This window comes from Thalia democratica, chromosome 3, assembly GCF_965202585.1.
Source record: "Thalia democratica chromosome 3, ktThaDemo2.hap1.1, whole genome shotgun sequence".
Classification (NCBI taxonomy): Eukaryota; Metazoa; Chordata; class Thaliacea; order Salpida; family Salpidae; genus Thalia; species Thalia democratica.
In genome coordinates this window covers 82,864,701-82,888,116 of record NC_139167.1, presented here as the reverse complement: position 1 = coordinate 82,888,116, position 23,416 = coordinate 82,864,701, and the positions used below count along the sequence as shown (strand labels likewise).

General features: G+C 25.6%; 1 protein-coding gene across 1 annotated transcript; it reads left to right on the top strand.

Moving 5' to 3' along the window:
• Window positions 1-10,609: 10,609 nt before the first annotated feature.
• On the top strand, window positions 10,610-22,945 carry LOC145831370 (uncharacterized). The gene is made up of 10 exons (XM_082938612.1): window positions 10,610-11,163; window positions 11,310-11,546; window positions 11,841-13,076; window positions 14,433-14,673; window positions 15,172-15,270; window positions 20,109-20,191; window positions 20,647-20,709; window positions 21,002-21,422; window positions 21,967-22,099; window positions 22,422-22,945. Exons 1-10 carry the CDS (start codon window positions 10,623-10,625, stop codon window positions 22,500-22,502), a joined length of 3,135 nt encoding a protein of 1,044 aa, XP_082794738.1. The 5' UTR covers window positions 10,610-10,622; the 3' UTR covers window positions 22,503-22,945.
• Window positions 22,946-23,416: the final 471 nt, after the last annotated feature.

Genomic DNA, 23,416 nt, shown 5'->3' with positions numbered 1-23,416 from the left:
AACAAACGTATGGACCGCAAATTTATTGAGGTCAATTTTCTCAAAAATTTTTTAAATCACTAAAAATCTATCTTTTCTTTTATTTTTAAAGTAATCTTTTTAAGTTTTCAGAAAACGTTTCTTATATTAAAAGAGAAAAACATTACTTATGAACTTTAATTATTTTTAAAAAATAATAATTTATAACAAAAAAAAATTTTTAATGTTTTTTTTTTTTAATAAAAAAATTACTTAATAAATTTACTCAAATCTTATTCAAGTCCAAAGTTACGTTTTTTGTTATTGTTTGTTATTTTTTGTAAATTACAGATTAAACTGTGAAAGTTTGAAAAATATTGCTTTAAATATGTAGGAGATAGATTTTTAATAAATTAGTATTTTTTTGCTGTTTTAGTTTTTGCTTCTCATAGAGAACCTATTATGAGGCCCAACTTTGACTGTTCATATCTCAAAAATAATTTGAATTTTTTAAAACAATAAAAAGTATCTTGCAGCTTAGAAAAAACTCTACAAAATAAGACCAAACTGTAAAAAACATGGCTTACTCCCTTATGGCCTTAACTCTTTACAATAATCAAAATGCTTTTTGTTATATAAGCTATCTAAATTAGTGAGTTTAGTAGGTTTTTTACCAAAGGCAAAATTCAAAAAAACTAAAAATTTTCTTAAATTAAGCAATCTCAATTTTTTATAGTAAGTATTAGCTGATTATAAATTCTCTAGGATTTTTTTCTACTTTGCAATTACTTTATTAAATGACATTTTAAAAAGTTTTTATTTTTAGTAATTTTAAGATTATAACAAACAAAATTATTTAAAGTATGTTTCCTAAATTAATTGCTGAAAACAAATAGAGGGTAGAATTTTTTTTTCTTATAAAATTGTAGATAAAATATGTGATTCATGGTAAACTTTTTACAAAAACAAATTACACTTAAAAATTAATTAAAACTTTTTTAATCTATAAAAAATTTTAAGTTTATACTTCAAGCTTTCATACAAGATACAGTGTTCATTTCTGTAAAATGATGACTTACCTTTCCCTTTGCCTTTCTTTATTTATAAGAAACTTTTGAAAAAAAAATATTTTGTAAATGTATAGCTTTATAGATAGAAATAGACCAGTACTATTTTATTGCTAATTTGCTTGATAATCTAAATTAACTAAAAGTTTTTTTAAGAGAAAGAATTTAAGACTAATCACTTTTATAACTTAAATACTTTTACAAAAGAAAAAAAATTGGGCTTGAAACTAATAAACAATTATTATTTAGATATATTGCCATTTTTAGATATATTAATAACAGGGTTGCCACTCTTTGAGCCAAAAAATCTTCCCTGAGTGACCAAAAATTTCCCTGAGTAATCTTAAATTTCCCTGAGTTTCCCTGAGTATTTTTCAAATCTTAAAAAAAATTTTTTCTCTTCTAACACAAATTATTAATACCTCATTCTCATTTTTCTTCTTTAATAATAAAAGGAAGGTTGTATGTGTATGCTTCTGCATTAAATTTATGAAAAAAACTGTTTTCAAAAACTCAATCTTAAAAGGTTTAAACCAATTAAAAATTAAAAACTAAATTTTTGCACAACTTTGTGTAAACTTGTTAGTTAACTTTCTAAATAAAAGAATAAAGTTTAATTTGTTTGACATTTTAATTGACAAAATTTATTATACTATAATAATAATTTCACATGAAGAACTCACTTAAATGCATACATAATAATTTCATTATGACTTGTATGTCTTTCCTAGCAACTGTTCTGAATGCAGTAAATAAAACTTAAAAGCTTAACATTATTGTAAAAAAACCTGCAAAAAGAAAGTTTAAAGAAATAGCTCAAGAAATATCTCATATCAAAGTACAACTTAATACTTAACAACTGATACAAAATAATATAAAATTTAAAAAAATTTTATGTCTTTTAGATGTTCATACACAATCTATTTTAAATAACTGAAAACATAATTTTGATTTCAAAACAATTTCACATTACCTAATAAAAAAATCTTAATACTGTTTTTTAAGTATGCAATTTTTAAATTTTCTGAATAGTTAAAATAACTTTCATTTCTCTAAACTGTTTGATTTTACTTAAGTAAATATAAATTTAAAATTTAAAAAAACTAAAATGTTAATACTAAGAATATTGAAGAACTAGCCGCAAGGCTAAAAAAATTCAAAATAACCACTTAAATAATAAAAATTATTACTACTTTTGAACAAAATATTGAAACTGGATTAACTAAACCTCATTCTAGATCTAGAAAAAAAATTCCCTGAGATTTTCAAAAACTTCCCTGAAATTTAGAGAAAAAATCAAAACTTCCCTGAGTTTCCCTGAGTTAAAAGAAAAATGCCAAAATTCCCTGAGTTTCCCTGAGATTCCCTGAGTTTCCCTGAGATTTTCTACAGTTTGAAAATTCCCTGAGATTCCCTGAATTCCCTGAGTTCCCTGAGTGTGTGGCAACCCTGTAATAATAAAAGATAAAACAAGCTTCTTAACAAATGTCTATAGAAAAACAACTTTCACTGGGCAATACTTACACTACCAATCGTTTTGTAGCAAGAAACGAAAAGTAAACCTAATCAAAACACTGTACCATAGAGCATACAGAATCTGTTCAAAAGAATTACTTCATTCAGAGGTTGAGAGAATAAAAGAAATTTTAATAAAAAATGGTTACCCACCAGATTTGATTAAGAAGGTGATAAAATCACACCACAATAACATAAATCAACCTAGGCTATTTGGACCAGAGAAGTTCCCAGCAATTTTAAAACTACATTATATTGGAGAAAAATCACGAGTATTTGAGTGCAAAGTAAAAGACTTAACAAAAACATCTTACAATCAAGTGCTTCCAAGAGTTATATCTCTTTCAAAATCTTTATTAAAAGTGCAGTTGAAGGACCCGATACCAGACCAAGAAAAAAGTTGTATAGTGTACAAGTTTAATTGCTTTTGCGAAAAGAGCTATATCGGTCAGACCTCTAGGCACTTAAAAACCAGGATAAAAGAACATCTACCTGCTTGTGTATTGAAATTCATTGAACAAGAACCTGAAATTAAGACAATAGCAACAAAAAACGCAGCAAAAAGATCTTCAGTTGCAGAACATCTAATAAATAATAGAGATTGTGCTAGGAAATATGACATATCCAGATTTAAAATAATCCATCATTGCAATAGTGTGTTTGATCTTGTGAAGTTGGAGGCCATCTCTATATTTTTGGAGAAACCAGAACTGTGTAAACAAAAGGAATTTGATTACAAAGTGTCTTTATTTAGTTAAATTATCTATTTTTATCCGTTAGTAGTATTTGAGTTTAATTATTTATTAATTTACACTGATTATTTATTGTGCTTACTACTTTGTTAGTTTTAACTTTTTGTGTTTTTGTTTAAAAACTTTTCATAATTTTAAATTTGTTCTACTGTTAAGTTCTGACAAAGAGTAGTGTAATACATATAAACTATCACAGAAAAAACTTGAGAGAGTGTTTTATTTATTTGTTTTGCATTAAATTATTATTAGTATTTTCAGTTTACTTTACTTTAGGGCATAGGGGGGGGGCAACACTTTTTTCACAATTTGATCTTATTTTAAATAGTTTTTACTAAGCTACAAGATGCTTTTTACAGATTTAAAAAATTCTAAATAGTTTTTGAGATATAGCCAGTCAAATTCAGAGGCAACAATAGGTTCCTAATGGGAGGTGCAAACTAAAACAAAGAAAATAGACTATTTCAGTTGTATTTTTATAAACTTTTTTTTTATTTTTTTTTAGTTTTGTTCCTAATTATTGCAAGGAACATTTCCTGCAAATTTGAGGTAGTTATCTCAAAAAACGTAGGAGGAGAAAGATTTTTAGTGATTTCTAGTTTAATGTTGTTTTAGTTTGGGTCTCCCATAACGAACCTATTGTTACCTCCGACTTTGACCGGCTATATCTAAAAAACTATTTTGAATTTTTTAAATCTGTAAAAAGCATCTTGTAGCTTAGTAAAAACTATATAAAATAAGATCAAATTGATAAAAAATAGATTTACTTTGCTACAAAAAATCTTAAAAATTCATTGCTTTTATTTTATAATATAAATCATATCAATACAACAATTTATATCATTATAATATTTTAAAATAATATCAATTAAATATGTTTAAGTTTATAATAATTTAATTTAGTTATTACTATGTACTTATATAGCTTGTTTAAAACTTTGTATATTTTTGGACTAAATATATTAGATAAAAACATTGATATCTAGGCTAAAATAATGGTTAAAAAAGACATAGAGTATAATATAATTTCAGTTGGATATTGGTGCAACATCATCCTAGGTAATTAGCAATTTTTTATGGTAAATAATTATCAGTCTCAAATTCTACCCCTTACAACAATAATTAAACATTTACTTGGGATTTGGAAGAATAATTATAATCTTTACTAATAATATTGTTTTAAAGTTATAAAAAATAACCTGGAATTTGAACAAAAAAACTTAGCCTCAGTTTAAGGGCATAGGGGGTTTAAACACCCTTTTTTGGTTTTTGATCTCATTTTATATAGTTTTACTAAGCTGCAAGATGCTTTTTAGGGATTTGAAATTTCAAAATAATTTTTGAGATATAGCCAGTCAAAGTCAGAGGCAACAATAGGCTCTTTATGGGAGGCACAAACTAAAACAGCAAACACTTAGAAATCACTAAAAAACTATCTTCTCCTACGTTTTTTAAGATAACTACCTCAAATTTTCAGGAAATGTTCCTTGCAATATTTAAAAAAATCTGTCAGAAAAGAATTTATAAAAATTAAAATTTTATAACAAAAACAAAAAAAAAAAAACCTTTTTTTTATATAAAACTTTTATTTTTAAATTTTTTTAAAATTCTTTCCAACGGAATTTTCTAAATGTATCAAGGAACATGTCCTAAAAATCTTAGGTAGTTATCTCAAAAAGTGTAGGAGAAAATAGAGTTTTAGTGAAATAGTCTATTTTTACTGTTCTAGTTTGCGCCTCCCATAAGGAACCTCCGACTTTGACGACTTTGACCGGCTATATCTAAAAAAATGTTTTGAATTTTTTAAATCTGTAAAAAGCATTTTGTAGCTTAGTAAAAACTATATAAAATATGATCAAAAACCAAAAAAGGATGTTTACCCCCCCCCCCTATGCCCTTAACAGAAGACTTAAAACAAGCATTATTTTTTTCAAAAACTTCAAAATACTTTGAATTAACCAGAGTGTGTTGAAACCAGAGTGTGTTTAGATGCTAAGTGTTTTTTTTAAATTATAAATTTTAAGAGTTTTTGTTAAGTTGGTGAAAAAAATAAGATACTTTTTAAAATTTTGAATGGGATACCAAATGGTTTTTATAAATTTCTTATGTTTTTTAAGCCTAAATTGTCAAATGTTTGGGTTTTTCAGGTATTCCCAGGATTCCAGGTTTTGTGGCAACCCTGTATATGAAAACTGGTCAAAATGGTAGGTTTTTCTAGGTTTTCTATTGGCATAAATTTTCAAATTCAAAGATATTTAAAGTTTTTACAGAACTCTATGAATTAAGCCACTATGAATTAAGACTTCTAACTAGTTTTTCATAAAATATTGCCTGGATTTTTATAGAATTAAATGATTGATTTTGTATTACTGTTTCTTCTTTTTTTTTTTCCTAAAAAGTTTAATTCCAAAATTCAAAATTTTAACTTGCTTTGTTAAATAGTTATTTAATAAGTTATTTAAATATTTCCTTTTTTTTATGATAATCAAAAAATATAAAATAAATTATTCCTTTAAAATTATGAAGCAAAGCAACTTAAGCTTTATGGTTGGTTGTTATTATGTAGCTCACAGGCGGGAAAATTTTGATAAAATGTATTTAAACTGAAGTTAAACTTATGCGAGCAGGAAAATAAAAACTGGCTAGTTCGAAAACCACTGAACAAAAGCAAATGCTAAAGTAAAAAAATAAATTTTAATAATTAAAAACTAAGGTTAAGAAAGAATGCATTGAAAAATAAATCTTTAGTTATTTAAAATATATTATGCAATTTTTTTCCAGAAATTACTGTTATTTTGTAAAAAATGCAAAACCTTAGAAAACAATAACTGTTTCTAAATGATTTCTAAACTTAACAGCTATTTGCATAGTGTATTCTAAACTATCAAGTTTCAAAATTTTTCGTTTTATTTTTTTTAAATTAGGTTATCTAGTTTTTTTACAGTGTTTAATACTTTATTAGTTAAAAGTTTACACTTTAAAAGTAGTCTATAGCTATACATATATATACTGTTAGCTGTATTCGTAGTAAAAAAAAAGTAAATTTTACTAATACAAGTCTCTAAATTTTCTTTTTTTCTTGTAAACGTTTGTTAGTAAATGTTTTTCAAATTATTTTTTTTAATAAATTAAATAAAACTTTGAAGGTTTAGACCTAAAGACTTTAAGGAAATATTAGGTTCTCCTAAACTTTACTTTTACCACTAAGCTATTAAAGTATTTTTTTAATATTTTTTGCAGTAGTTGTTATTAATGGAGTAATTTGAAACAATAAAGCCTTAATTAACCATAGTATAGTATATTATATCACTTAAGTCTTTTAAAAATATCTAGTTTAGTCTGAGTAACACTATATTTACGAAATTTATCATATTTGAGAAAATAACTTTTAATTTCGTTACCAAAACTACAAAAAAAAAGTTACGTTAATCTTAGAAAACGATGTTTGCACTTTGCACTTTTTCGTTTTTCACAAAAACACTTGTGCTGACTGCTGACTACAATTTCTAGTTTTTCAACTTTGTATAGTTTAGTCTGTCATACAATTATACTTTCTAAAATTAATACATGAAGTTTTTTTCTTTTTTTTAATGCTTAACCAAGAAAAAAGCTTAAATAAAAAATTATTACAAAACTTAAAACTTGTTATTTTTTAAGGATTAATGAGAAACATAGCAATACCCAACTGCTTTAACTAAACTTAAAGTTTTATAAAACTCAGCTTTTATTTATTATGGTTTAAAACTGGAAATAGTAATTACTTGAAAAATAACAAAAGTATTTATGGTTGTTATGGTAAAGCTACGACATAGTTTATTTTACTTAAGCGAAAATAGAGAACAGTTTGACCAATATGTATTTTTAAACTATGACATGTTAAGAAGTATTAGAAGTTTTTTGAATGTAAATTTAAAAGACTTTAAAACTCCGATTAGCTATCAAGTTAAAGAGAATATATACTTATATTTAAAGCTTATCTAGCTGTTTGTTTGAATGTTATAACTTATTTTGTTTTTTCAATGTATTTTGTTTAAACGAAACATCGAAGTAAACTATAGAATTTAAAATAAAGTAAGACTATTATAAAAACATTCGAATGTTATTGTAAAAGTAGATTTTAATATTTATTTCATGCAATTAATATGAATTAAAAGTTTATTAAGGTTAGTATGAACAATTTACGTTTATAAAGTAGGTAGATAATGTTTTAGTAGTTATATTCAAAAAACGGTTTATATAATATTAAACAGATAGTAAGTGAAATTAATAATTCTACTAAATTATTTTCTTTTACAAGTTTTTTTTCAGTCTATAAACAAAACAGTACTATATGACAAAACTATGTTTTACATAGCACCCAATCTATTGCAAGGATCACTTTAAAGCAGGGACGTGGCTTGGTACATTTCTTCTGCAAATCTACAGAAATATACTTATGTACAAAAAGAATTGCTTTTATTTCAGCTTGAAAAGACTCTGCTTTCTTAGCTTTTAGTATTCATTTATGCTTAGTTATGCACTCCTAAGAGATAATTTTGACATATGTTTACTCTTTAGCATTTTTAGTGCCGTAAAAAAATTGAACGAATTAAATACATCCAAATTGTAAGATTTAGCGCGTTAAAGCTTTGTTTTGTCAAAAAGCTACAATGCAAAATAAAACCTATTGGAAGCTGTAGCTTAAAATCAAAATCATACAATTTTATGTTACAAAAATTTGCATAACTTGCTGTTACTATTGACTATGTTAAATGTTTGATTTTATACGTTTAAATGTTTGAATGAAAACAATATTAATGTTTTTAAGTTGAATTGTGATTTTTTTTAATGAATTTTTTAGTTGGTAATAAACACACAAAACGTTTATGATAAGCTTTAATTTAACCTACAGTTTTTTAACTTAAATGAGGAGTTCTTTATAGCGAAGTATGAAAAGTATAAAATGTTTACTTTTCAACAACTTATTCAAATTCTTTACGTTTATGCCGAAACATATACCTCTCAAAACATATTTCATTATGTTTTTGTTGAGTTCAAGCTTGAGTTAATAATAAATAAAGTTATCCGCTGTGGTCGCTAGAGAGTTTAACACCTGGGGCAATACGAGCTAAAAGACAACGCATAATCTGAAGATTTTAACATTTTGCAGTTTAAATTACAAACGAGGCTGTTGATTTGTTGACTGATGAATTTAATTTGGTTGTTAATTATTAAATTTATAAAAAAAAAATCAACTTTTTTAAGCTTAAAAAGCACGGATAAAGTGAGACGTTTTTTGTATGATAAAGTTTTCTTGATTAATAAGAAAATTTAAGTGTCACATTTTTTTGTGTTTCTTATGTCGTCAGGATTAAGTTTTAATAATTATTTTTATAAGTGAGCTGTTTTTATAAAGAAGCGATTTTAAGCTTTTTTTTTGAATTTTGATTTTTTAAGTATAGCGTTATTTGAAGCACAAATACTTTTTTGCTCTAATAAAAAGAAATGTTAAGTAAAAACCTTTACATTAAGAAATTATATTACTTTGATAGTAATTAATAGTTTTTTAAATTCATAGATTTAGTTTATTAAAAATACTTTTTGTGTTTACGGTGATATCTTATTGTTTTTAACAAACACTTGAAAATCACGTAATAAGTTCGAATTTTGTTTAATGTGACAAGTTTTTTGTATGGTCGATAAAAAAATTGTTTTATTTATTTACCTATTTTAACTGATATTCAAGTATATTTCAAAGAAACGGGTAGTTTTTTCAATCAGAAAAATTGTGTCTCGGAATAAACAAGTTTAGTCTAATTGCGTCTTGTAAAAGTTTAAAATTCTTTAGTTTTTGAAGCGCTCGTACAAGTTTGTTTGTTAGCTTTGTATGTTATTATTTAGTTAACTTATTCAATTTTAGATTTATTTAAAAATACCTCACCATTTAACGCATTTTTTAAACAGAAAATATTTTATAATCTTTTCGTATACATGTTAAAAACAGTTTTTTTTTGTATACCTTGGCGTACTTTATTTACGAGTGTGAAGTTATTTTGAATAAATTTTTGAAGTATGTCTAAATTCTGGATCTAATTATTTTCTTTATCTTAATAGCTAATTAATTTTTTTTTTATTCTAGAGAACGGTCCTTTGTCTAAAAACTAAAAAAATATCCTTTGGATTGGGGTTTTGTTTTTTGAGTGAGGCCCCTTAGAAAAAATAGGTTTTTTTTAATATATTATTTTTTGAGTTTGAGCAAAAAAAAAAAAATAATAATTTTTTTTAAACCTTCTTAATGATATGTGTATAAACGGCTATAATTTTTTTTACTAATTGTCACTATTTTGTAAAATTTGGCCTTAATTGGGTTTTTTTATGAATTTTCTTATTTTATGAATTTGAGTTCATAATTCATAAAATTCATAAAAAAACCCAATTAAGGCCAAATTGTACAAAATATTGACGGTTAGTCAAAAAAATTATAGCCGTTTATACACATATTATTAAGAACGTTTAAAAAAATATATATTACCATTTTTTTTTTCACTCAAACTCAGAAAAATAGAAAAAAAATAAAAATAAAACAATTTTTTCTAAGAGGCCCAACTCAGAAAACAAAACCCCAATCCAAAAGAATTTTTTTTAGTTTTTAGACAAAGGACCGTTGTCTAGAACAAAAAAAATTTTTTAATTAGCTATTAAGATAAGGAAAATAATTAGATCCAAAGCTTGGACATTAAAAAAAAAATATTCAAGCTAACTTTACACTCGTACTTTATTTAGTAAAGTTTTTAGCTGTTTTCTAATACATCTAGTACAGCAAAAAATACTTTAATTTTTTTCAAAACTAAAAAAAGTAGAACTTATGAAGTTAATTTCTTTTAATTAATAATAACAAATATTTTTAACTTTACAATCAGGTATGTTTATATTCTACAATAAAGACTCTGCATTAAAAAAAAACTAGTTTGCTATTGTTATAAATCTTAAATGCCGAACTTGAGGATCAGCAATATTAGTTTCAAGTTCTTAAACATTATCATATTTATTAAAGTTTATGCTAATAAAAATTTGTCTTCTGAAATTCACGGTTTTGGGTCGTTTTAGTTAACCTTGTCTATTGTAATTTTTCCGGTGCTGATGCCAAAATTTCCCCCAGACTATCTTCGTACTGCTGTGGTTAGAACTGCTGGCTGTGATTACAATAAGTTTAATAAATCACAATACTTATGAGCTACCGTACTATGGCAATAAATAATATTTGTAAATTATTTTAAACAATTAAACTTTTTAAAAGATTGATTTATTATTTTATAGCAAAACAAATTTCTATACAGGTTTTATTTGTTTTTATATGTCAAAAAACGTAACTCAAAAAATGAGTATACGCATTCTGACCCCCATTTCTCCTTTTCTTGTTTTGGTCGTTTTGGCCAACTTGACCCACGGTCAGAAATACTTGCACGATGACGAAGAAATCCCTGACTACGAAGACGATGATCTCACTGACTACATGAACGCAGACGAATATCTCACAATCCTGCCCACGGTTCCCTACGACACAGGTGAAGATTTCCCGCCAATAGTCGATCCGTACAGTGACGACGAATTCCCTGACTACGAAGACGGTGATCTTACTGACTACATGAACGCAGACGAATATCTCACAATCCTTCCCACGGTTCCCTACGACACAGATGGAGAGTTCCCGCCAATAGTTGATCCGTACGATGACGTAGAAACTTCTAACTACGGGGAATACCCACCTTCGTACGACGGCATGGGCAACAAAGATTATTATTACGAGGAAGGTGAAGTACCTGGTTTTTACGACGAGTTTTACAACACACAGCCGAGCGAGACTACTGAGCTGCCATACTACGACTACATTGAACGTTTGTTTTATTTTTCTATAAGCTTGTACAATTTGTTGAAATGCTTGTGTAGTTTGATATTTTTAGGTGATTTTAATAAAATTAGAAGCTTATGAACAATAAAAGTACTTAAACTCAGCTTTAAGATTGTGTTTTTATCTTTACAGCTACAACTAAAAGTTTGGACTTGTTTGAAAAAGAGCCAGACGTTTCAACAGCACGAGAAGACGTTGGTGACATCTCAACTGCAGCACCGTACATCAGCGATGACGTTTCAACTACGGACGCCGAATACACTTTCGACGAAAATTACGTGTACTATTTCAAACCTGAAAATTATGAAGACGACAATTTTGGCGGCGATTATACTGAGAACACTGATGATGAAAAACTTCTCAATATGGGTGAGATTTTGATTTTACTATCATATAGAATCTGAATAAGATATCTTAAACAACTTATAAATAAACGTTTAAAATTTTATAATTCTTAAATATCTGTTTAATAGTTTGTATTAAGGTAATAAATTTGTAATTTATTTTGATAATTTAGTTTTTAATTTTTCAAAGCATATAAAATGAACCTGACCATTTTTCAAACATAGCTTAATTAACAACAAACTTTAAAAAGCTTGCGTAAGAACTGTTTGTTAAGGGTATGGTTGAGTGCACAATCTCAACATAAAATATTATTTACAGAAGAGACCCCCGGTTCAGTTGAAACAGAAACAAGTGAAACAACAAAACCTGTTCCTACTAAAACTACAACAAGTAACCAGAAAGTTGAAGAAGCCTTTACTACGGCTGCAAAAGAGTTGACTGCTAATGTCAAAGATGCTGAAGAAACTACTTCTGTTAAAACTACTCATAAAATTACTACTCCTACAACTGCTCCTGAAGCTTCTACTACAACTACAGCTACTCCACAAAGTACTACTACTACAGCTTCTCCACAAAGTACTACTACTCCTAAAGCTACTCCTGAAGCTACTGTTCCTACAACTACTCAACAAAGTACAACTACTACTATTACAACTACCACTCTTAAAACTACTACTGAAACTGCTCCTCCTAAAAGCACTACCCCTAAAACTACAGCTCCTGAAGCTACTACTTATAAAATAAAAGGTCTAAATACAACACAAACAAGAGAGATTGCAGTAAATTTAAACGAAGGTACAGATACAGAAGAAATAGCCAACATTGCAACCACTCCACAAAACAACCGTGTTAATTTAGAAGCTGAGCAAACAACTCAGCATTCTGTGAATATTCTGAAAATGTTAAAAGAAAGCACAAAAACAAGTGCTACTAAAAAAGTTACTTCTGGACCAGTTGAAACTGAAGATGTAGATGATTTAAGCATTAAGTCAATTCTTGAAACTGTTGAGACAACTAAAAGTACTTCAGTCAGTCTTTTAAGCAGGATAGTTTCGAATTCAGATAAAGCAAATAAAACAACACCTGAAGCATTACCCGAGACAATAAAAGCCAAAACAATTGTTGAAACTACAAAAAAGCTGGTAACAACTAGAAAAACTACAACTGTGCCTGAAACAACAACAATACCAACAACAACAACAATACCAACTACTACAACAATACCAAAAACTACAACAACAATAACAACAACTACAACAACAATACCAACAACAAAAACTACAGAAGAATTAACTACACATAAACAACCAACAACAAAATTAGAAAACGTGCCAAATAAAAACAATACAATTGAAGAAGCTACAAAACCAGCTGTTTTTGAGGATGAAGCGAATTCTGCAACAACAATTAGCAAGTCTGATGAAGTTTCTAAAACAGAAAATGAAGATATTGAAAATCATGATCAATCTAACGAGAGTTCTAATGAAGTTATAAATTCTACTGATGTACAAAAAGATAACAAGACGAGTTCTAACAAAACTCTAGAAGGCGCTGGTAAGTGACAATGTCTACATTAATTTAAAAAATTATATATTTTAAACAGTTTTTTTTTTAAGTTTAGAAGCTTTAGTTGTAAAAATTAAAAATTTTAAAAGTTGCAAAACAAGGTTAAATGATAAAAGTTTTACTTTTTAAGAACTACATACGCCAAAGGTTAAAGTTTTGTTAGGTAACTTAAACAAATAAAATTTTCAAAAATAGTTAAGTGTTGTCCCGCTTAGTATTTAATTTAAAGTAAAAATCAATTACGTTAAATTTTAAACAGAAAGAGTAGAAGTAATGCTGATAAACATGATAAAGCTATTAGTTGTAATAAACATGGAAAGTTTGCAAATTTACTAATTGTTTTGTTATAATATTCAAAAACGAGTTAAACTCTAATAAAATCAAGAAAACTCGAGTAAGCAATAATACTAATTTCTATACGAATACTGTCGTTTTAAAGTAAACAATTTTTATAATTATTATTCAAGTTCTTAAACTGAACTGTTTTGAAAATTTAGTTTTTATGCCCTGTAAAAGTTTCATACAATACTTTAGTAAAAAAATATTTGCAGAAACCAATATATGTGAACATAACTTAATTAGCCAATTTAAATAGACGAAAATTGCAAACAATTCAAAAAATTTCACACGCTTAAAATTTGAAATTAAATATTTATATTAAAGTAAAGTTGCAATAAACTTTGTTTATTATAATTGAATAAAAAAACGTATTAACTTAACGTAACAGCTTTTACAGCTAAAAAAGTAAGTTTAATATAATTAGTTGTAAAAAAGTATCTAGATGAAACTAAAACAACAATAATTGTTACCATTAAAAAAAATTTTGAAAATAAATATTTCAGTAAATTTTTTTGAAACTTTTATTAATGTTATTAAAAAAAAAAAAGTTTACATAAAAATCCTTAAAAAAATTGTCGTTATTATTATTAGTAAATAGCTATTCTGAGCAGCAATTTTTTAATTTCATTATGTTTTTATAACGAACATAATCAAAGGTTATTCTCCTTAAACTAAAAATAGTTGGTAACTTTTTACAGTTAATAAATTTTAACAGTTGTCTTGACTTATATTTTTGTTGTTAAACACACATTAATTTTTTCATGTATGCAAACTTTACCTAACATTTATATATTATTTTTAATAGAATCTTTAGTAGAAAAGTTGACACTGCTATTAAGTAGTTTCAAAACAAAACAAAAAACAGTATTACAAAGTTGTTTTGAAATAAAAGTGATAAACAAGTTAATAAAAATAAGAAGCATAGTAATTGGCGCGAAAAAAGTCGAATTTTTTCAATCATATAAGTAATTTACCTGTTTATTTTAATTAGTTTTTACTTTTCAGAAATAATAGTTCTTATACCTGACACACCACCTCCATTACGTGAATGGGAGCAAAACGAGACATGGACTGATCCTAGTTGGGTTGATGAAGACGAAGATGAAGATCCTAGTTTGGAAGATTCTCCCAACGTTGCTGGACCAAACGATGAAGGTGATGAGATCGATCCTAGTATGGAAGATTCTCCCAATGTTGTTGGACCAAATGATGAAGGTGATGATGATGGTGATGGTTTCGATCTCAGGTAATTTTCAAATTTGTTAAAAGTATTCTAAGCAGTTTCTGATTGTTTTTTAATTTTATTAGCTTGTCTAATTAAGGGTTTTGTCAAAAGTTTTAAAACCTCTGCGTTTTCTTTGATTAGTTGAAAAGCTTACTTAATACTTCATAAATAATTTAACAACGAAATTAAAAAAAAGAACCGATTTGTTTTATGTTTAGCTAGTACACTTAAATACAAATATTTTTTACAACTATTTTTTTTGATAAATTTAGTTGGTTTATAAACTTTATTTTAAAACTCATATAACTAAAATAGTTAATTGTTTTAAAACTAATATGCAATACTAAAAAAAGATCTACTGATTATTTTAATAATAGTAATTAATAACAACGTTCTATCCAAATTTGAACCGTTATATTACCATATTATCATCTTGCCTTATTGTTTTGAAAGTTTTCCCTACTTTCAACAAAATTTTGTAGTTTACTTTTTAATTAATATAGAAAATTTTTTAAACAGATGGGTAGCACTGATTGGGGTGGGGTTCATCGCAGGAATATTGATTCTGTATTTTTGCTGCAGAAGCTGTTGTGCCACCGATGAGGAAACTAAACACAGGTTTGTTGTAATTATATGCTTGTACGTTTATTTGTTTGTATATCAGAGTTTCAGTTATTGGAGTTCTTCTTAAATTTTGCTTCTAAGTACGCGTTAAATTTTGCTTGACAAACAGAGCTTATCAGCTAACAGGTGTTCATCCAAAACTAAATGTAACACTAAAATAGTTAAACATTCAAAAATTATTTTTAATCTCTTTCATCATTTCCATCTTAATTTCGTTATTATTTCTCTTCCTTAGTTTAAATTATCCGGATAACCTTATATATTATTCTGAAACAAACAACATCGAAAATACAATCAGTAGATTTTATTAAGAAATATTTAGCAAAGTAATGTTTGATTAATATTGGAAACAACTTAAAACAAAGACTTAACTGTAAACCTTTCAATTACTACTTAAATATTTTAAAGAGAAGAAACAACAACTTAACTTTTAAATTCAATTTTTTTATTAATTCTTGAATAGTAAAACGAAACAGAAATTAATTTAAAGTAGTTGTTTTGAACTGTTGGAAAAATACGACAATTTGAATTTAAATCGGCTTAAAAGGGATATTCTTAAAATTGTATGAAAAATGTAAAACAGACTTAATTTAGTTTATTGCAAATATTAAATTTAATTATAATTTATTTTCTAAAATTTGTATACTTAATAATAAACTTTTAAATAAAAATATTTTTTGAATTGATAGATATTTTGATATTCTTTAAAGTATAATGTATTTATCAAACAGTTTCATATATATGTGAAACGTATTTATTTAAAAAAAACTTACTTAATTTCAAATCAAACATTCGCTTAGCTTAATATAACTATCTGTAAAAGTGCTCGTTGGTTATATCTTATGACGTTTAAGTGATTACTTAACGTATAAGACCACTTAATTATAATTCTTCAAAAACCACCGAAGACTATTACAGAAAATTTGTGTCTGAGAAAAATATTTTGTGTGAATTTTTTGCAAGTAATTATAACAAACTTTTTTTTTCAAATTACTCATAACAAAGACTTATGTTGTACTAATTGCTTGCTTACTGGAAAAAATGTAGAACATCTAAGTAACATATTTTTTTCTTGTTAATTACATGACTTTATAATTACCAACACATGTTTTTTAATATCATCAAATGTTTTTTTTTATGTCTATGTTTGTTTGTGTGTTCTTCATCATTATTTTTAGAAAATAAAATTACGTTACTTTTATTTATTTATTTTGTTACAGTTATTAATAACAGATTTAGATGAAAACTTTTTGATGCAAATGAACTTTGTTGGAAAGTAATAGAAAAACAAACAAAATAAATTTTTTTATTGAAATGCAATGTAATTTTATAACTGAATATGTTCTCTGTATTGTTTGATAACTTTTACTAAAACTGTTTTGTACTTTTTTTAGCTCAGTTGTCTATGCAGATTTTTGCAAGGCACGTTAAAAAAAAGTAATTTGATTTGGTTTGTTTACTAAGTTTATTTGTAATAAAACACTTTAAAGTTTTATACACCATAAACTAGTATGACTTATTGAAGTTTCAATTTTCGAAATAAAAATACAGTAAAGATTTTTATATCAAATTAAAAACGTTTAAAATGATCAAGTAGAAGTATGTTTTATTTAACATGAATTTTTATTTAAATATCAAAAGTAAGGGCAGAAAAAAAAGTTTATTTACGTTTCAGCATTTCAAAACTACTTTACTTTTTGTAATTGATTATTTCAGCATTTTGTATAAAAAAAATTATATAACTTTCAAAGCTTATTTTGCAGTATCTCTATTTTTGAAAACATTATAACATTTTGTTTTCTATTTAAATAGTCTAAATGAGAGTTTATAACTGTTACAGACTAATAAATAGCTTTTTTGCTTATTAAGATTCGAATGTTTTTATGCTTTGTGCTTATTAATAACAAATTATTATTAAATTAAAAGCTTTTACTAAAGCACAAGTAACTTCAGTTGTATGATTTATACATTAAGTTGTGTTCTACTATTAAATGTTTTAATATTTATTTACACCGTCGATGGTCAAAAACTTATTGTCGAACTGTAGAAACATACTGTTTTTAAATTAGTTTTTTATTTTTATATCTCTACGCTTTTACTTTAACATAGTGGTATACTTTAAAAGAAAGTTGTAAACATTTAAAATAATTTTAAACTTTGACTACTAAACTAACACAACTTGAATTTTACTAAAGTATTCATACATTTTTAAATTTATTTCATTTTTTAACCAATCAGCTATTTTTAAACCACCATCATATTGCTAGTGTAAGTCGTTCAAAATAAGTAGTTTATTAAAATAATTACAGATACGCAGACCACGCTAGCGACACTGCTGATTGTTGTCTTATCATTTGTTGTTTGTGTGAAGCTTTTGATGATAATTAATATATATGTAATATGATGTTTTAATAAAAACCATCTTAAACATGATTCTAAATCAAAAAATATCAATATAAGCTGTGTTTTATGTTTTTTTAGAGAATTTAAATGTTTATTTTTAAAGAAAATTGAATTTTTTTTTTAAATTACTTGTTAAATATACTCCACTCAAATTAAGTTACTAATTACTAATGTACGTTAAAAAAAGTTGTGTTTTTTTTTCTTGCATTAAAAATCTTTGATTTCTGAAGTTGTTTTTAGTAAAGTGCAAAAAGTTTAACAAAATAAGCACAATGAACCTATATCTATTTTTTTGTGAATATGTGCTCGTTTTAAATATAAAAAAGGATAAGAATATACATTTAAAAGTCATATAAAAGTTAATGTGTTTTTAATAGTCCTTTGGATCATTTACTTTCTAGATTAAGACTGATTTTTAGAAAAAAAACATCGTTAATACAAACTTTTTTTAAATCAATTTATTTTTTAATGCTTTGTGGTTTTATAGTTAGTTCCATTCAATTAACCGAATTCGATTATCTATTATGCAGTGTGAAATGTACCGTAAACAAAACTATATTTCACTTTTAAAAACTGTTATAAAATAGAACTTTGCAGTTTTAAATCTTTTAAATATGTGCAGTTTTTTACGTTAAAAACCATAAACTTTTAAAAAAATATCCAAAAGCTTTATCAACTAAGTTTGAGTAAAATTAGCTTTTAAACTGTTATTATTTTACTGTCAAATTTGTTTCGTATCTGTAATGCTATGATTGCCTAAGTACGTTTTAATTTAAAACATTTATCAGAAAATGACCTAGCTGTTTTTAAACTCTTACAAAATACTTTGGGATATATATTTTTTTTAAAGCCAACTAAATAAATTTCTTCGGCTAGTCTTTTTTTTGTAAAACTTTCAAAACTTCACGTACTTTTTGTTTCGTTCAAAATTTAAATGCTTAAAACTAATAGGTTGAGTGATATTATTTACGTGGTGTGTAATAAATTTTAAAGCATTTGAATGTTGTTTTAATTAGTTAAACGTGTTTTTATACAATAAATTGTTATATTTTAAGACATTAAATTAACATTACCAGTAAGAAAATATTTCTTGCCTAAACCAATTATGATTATTTATATAGATAAAAGATTAAAAATTTGATAAAACAACCAAAATCACTTAAATGTACGTAATGCATTTTTACTGCAAGAAAATTTTTACTTTGTAGTCTAACCAACTTTTTTTTTAACTGTATATACTAAAACTGGTTTGCTAGGTGTTATTAAAAAGTACTTTTATAGTTTGTGGTGTTAGTGTTACTAAACTTTGATCAACTGTTTTAATGTTTTAATGTTTAATTAAACTTGGTTTAAATTAAGATTAAGTTAAAACTTTTTAAATTTATACTATTGAAAAAGCTCGAAAATTTATTATTTAAGATATAAAGTGTTCAAAGCACAGCAAAAGTTGTTTTCTTTTAGTAAAAAAAATAATGCATTTTGTTTTATTTTCGCTGCACTAAAATTCAGACAGATGTCTAAATATTTACAACAAGCAATCATGTAAGCTTCAAAATAGTTTATGTACTTTGATTAAAAACAGTCCTATTTTTCTATGCATTTAATGAAAAATACAAAAACTTTCCTTAATTTATCAAACTAAATTTGTATATTTCCAAAAACAGCCCGAGGCTACTAAAGCTGCTGCTAATGTATTTAATTTAATTTAGAAATAATTAAAAAAAATCTACAAAAAACTTAAGATTAGCTGTTATAGTTTTACCTTGATCTTTCTTAGATTTTTATGTAGGTTTACATATTAAAATATACTTTAAGAGTTTTCAGTTACACTTTAAAACCGGAAATGTTAAATTTTTTATTAAATTTATAAACTTTTCCTCTAAATTTTTTTTTTCGGTTTGAACAGAATGTTTTTTAGCAATATTTTTTCTAAATTTAAGTAAGTTCTTTGTGGTGCATTCTTAAAAATGATCATACTATAAAAGTACATTTTCAACTTGATAATAAGTCATTTAAAAGTAAAATTTAACAGTTTCATTTCGGCTAAACGTGTTATTATAATTAAACAACTTAAATGTAAAAACTATTAAATTTATTGTAAATTTTCTGTTTGTATTGAGATAAACAGTATAAAATTGTTTAATAAATAAGATTTTTGAAATGAATAAGTAAGTAAATTATTAATATCTAGTGCTATTTACGCTTGAAAAACGCTAAGTAGTAAGACTTACCTAATTGATAATATATTAGTTGGCAGTAAAAGAAAGAACGTAAATAGCTTGTACAAAAATTCAAAAAAAAGTTTAGTTTTTAAATTAGATATATTTTATGCAGTACTAAATTTGATTACGTCTAATAACACAGTATCAGTAAAATAAACGAAGACTTTTTTTTATAGAAAAATAGTTTAAAGTACATCTTTTTTACAGATTAACAATAGAGCAAGTGCCTTCCTCAGCAAACGATAATGTTTTACCAATCAACAAAGCTTCCAGAAGTCAATCTGTTTCAAGTAATTAAAATGCTTTCATAGTTTCTTACAATAGACTGAATTTTGTCTATAAAATCAGATTTACTAAAAGTAAAATAATTTTGTTAGATTTTTCAAAAATAAGCTTTTTAAAGCAATATTTCAATGGTTATATAGTACTATAATACTAAGCAAAATTGGCAATATACTTCACCTATTAAACTGTTTAACAAGTTTTAACGCAAATTAAACTTATTTATAAAAATTGTGTGTATGTAAATTTAGTAATATCAGGTTTTTCTAAAGTAAATACTGGATGTCTAAATTTAAAATAAAGGCCGATTCTAAGCCTTCGTAATTTATTTAGCGGCTATTTGAAATAACTTATTTATATTATATTCAACTACGAAGAAGTATGCTAAATAAAGCTTTTTATTTTTTTTGTTATTCGGTAAATAGATTTACTTATAATATATATAAATAATTTTATCCACTAGGTGGTAGCATGACGAGCAATGCCGGGTTTTCAGTTGAAGATGAAGAAAATCCTTACGAGGACGGTGAGATAAGTTGCATGAAAAACTAGAAAGCGTGTGGACATAAAATTATTCTTAATCTTGTTAATATCTACGTTAACTAACAAATAATAACTTTTTTTTCTTCAAAAAAAATTTCAATGTTCAAAGTTTTAGTAATTGTAAGTAAGTGAAAACGTTCTTAAGTAAAGTACATGCAAGTTTTCAAAAATAAAATTATTTGTGAAATATTTTAAAACTAAGCTAAAAAATTTTGTAGAAGAAAACTTTAACTATTTTTTTAAACTTAAATTATAAATGGTTCCTGTGGAAAAAGATACGTATGACGAAGTCCCACAAAGTTCTGAAAATAATGAAAATAACAAAAACAACAAAAGACCCAACTACAAAATAATTGAGGTTCCGTCGGTGATAAACTTTCCTGATTTTGCTAGTAAAAAGGAAGATGAAAAAGCGAAATCCAAGGAAAAAGTAACGACAGAAGAAGATGAAGCAAATGAAAATAAAACTCCTGCGAATGCAAAAGATGAAAAAAATTCCACGAACAGCACAACTTCTGAAAACGATAGTGCGACTTCGAACAAAGAAATTCTCAATGCTGAAAAGACTCCTGAAAGTTCAACACCTGCGGAAAACCTTCCTGAAGGTAGGAATCCTGAAGTTAGGAGTTCTGAGGAGGTAGACCATTCAAGGAAGATGATGAAGTCGGAAGACCTGATCTTGCCTCCTTCAAACAGGTTTGTTATGACGTCCTATAACTAGCTAAAACTATTTCTTGTTAAAACTCAAATAAACTTGTGCATTTGTACAAAATTTGTAAATTTGTTTATTTTTTCAATAATCACTAAGAAAGAGCTATTAACGAAGCAGCGACAAGACATTATTTTTACAAAATTGTTATATCTTTATAAAAGATGCATCGCTTCAAAACAGTTTAAAAGTAGCACTTACAGTTTCAGTTATAATATAAGAAACTAAATAGTATTGATAACTACTGTATGGGTATGCAACTTGATGACCGAGAGGTCTTTTTGTGTACCCAGGTCCTTGAACTAAAAGTTTTTGAACAATTTTTCGTTTTTTTTCGTTTGTTCAATATACATCTTTTAAAAACAGCAGTAAAAACTAACAAAAATTTTAAAAACCAAAGTTCAAACCAACATCCCTAAGAGATTAGAGAAGTATTAGTTACTGTTTTAATTACAATAAGAACTTGCTTTTGCTTTGACGAATATTGTAAAAGCAAAAGCAAGAGTAAAGTACAACAACAATTTCAAACAGGTTCAAGCCACCTTCATTGAGAGATCCTCACAGGTCACAGAACAAGGAGCCGATCACTAAAGAGAGGATGAAGAAGAGAAAAGATCTTTTGAAGAGCATCATGGAAGAAGTCAAAGAAGTTGAAAAACTACAGGTTTGAAACTATAATAATAAACGATTTTTATTTGTTTGGGTGTTGTAAGGAGTCATAGTAATTTTTAATATTTTTAAAATACTTGCCCGCTAATAATTTTTTTCTTTATTTGAATCAAAATTATATAATTTTGAACAAGCTTCAAAAAAAACACAAAATCTATTTAATATGTATTGTTTAAATTAAGTTGTAGTTAAGTTGTAAGTTAAGTCAATTAATTTATTCGTATTTATTGATAAAGAGAAGTAAACTTTTGTTTTCAAATTTTAAAACTCTTTATTCTATATAATTTTTAATAAACTTTCGTTTTTTGAAAATGCAGCAAAAATTAGAAGAGGTCAGGGGTAAAATAAGAAAAAAGAACGAAACTTTTGAAGAGAAACAAAAGCAGGAAAAACGATGAAAAATTAAAATAAATCATAAATTTAGAAAATCAAAACGATTTAAGTATTTGTTTTCTCTAAAGATCTGAATTAATGTTTCAAACAAAAACTAAAACAGCAAAAACTTTATAAGGTTTAAAAAATCTGTGTTTTATATTTTATGCCAAAAATGAAATATCCAGTTTAGTTTTGTTTATTTTTTCAAATTCAGTTGCTTTTTAAGATTTGTTTGGTGTAAAAAGTTTTATTTTAAATAACTACTGTTTGTAACCGTTACTTGATGGTCATGATATTTTCTACATTAAAAAAAATATTAATCACTTTTACAACGATTTGTTGCTACAGTTCGAAGCTGTAATGTTGAGCAAAGTATTGTAGCTATTAAAATATTTTGAGATTTAACACTTTTATGAAGTAAGTTTCTATTTATGTTAATATTTAATACCGTTTGTATTTAAGTGTTTTACACAACAAATATATTTTGTAGTTGACTTATATCTTGTTTATCTTAATTGTTTAAACTGCTGATTATCATACTAACTTAAATAAATAGTTAGTTTTCACTTAAGTTTACCTGATGTCATCATTACACTTAAAACCTACTTTAGTTGCTTACAACTATTTAAATTTTAAGTTATTGCTTTCGATGGTATTAAAAGTATATCAAACAATTAACTGTAATTTAACTCATTAACTTAAGTTTTATATTTTATATTTAAATCCAAGCGTTTTGTTACATTCAGCATATTTACAGTTGTTTTAATTTATAATAAGTAATAAGTAAAAATTTCAGCTTAAATAAATTTTTGTAGTAATATATTTGTAAAAAACCTATTTTGAATTTTGTGTTTACATCAAAATCATGAAAATAATCTACTGTTGATGATTTTATCACTCTTTGCCTTTTTTGCACGTAATAAACATTTTGTACGTT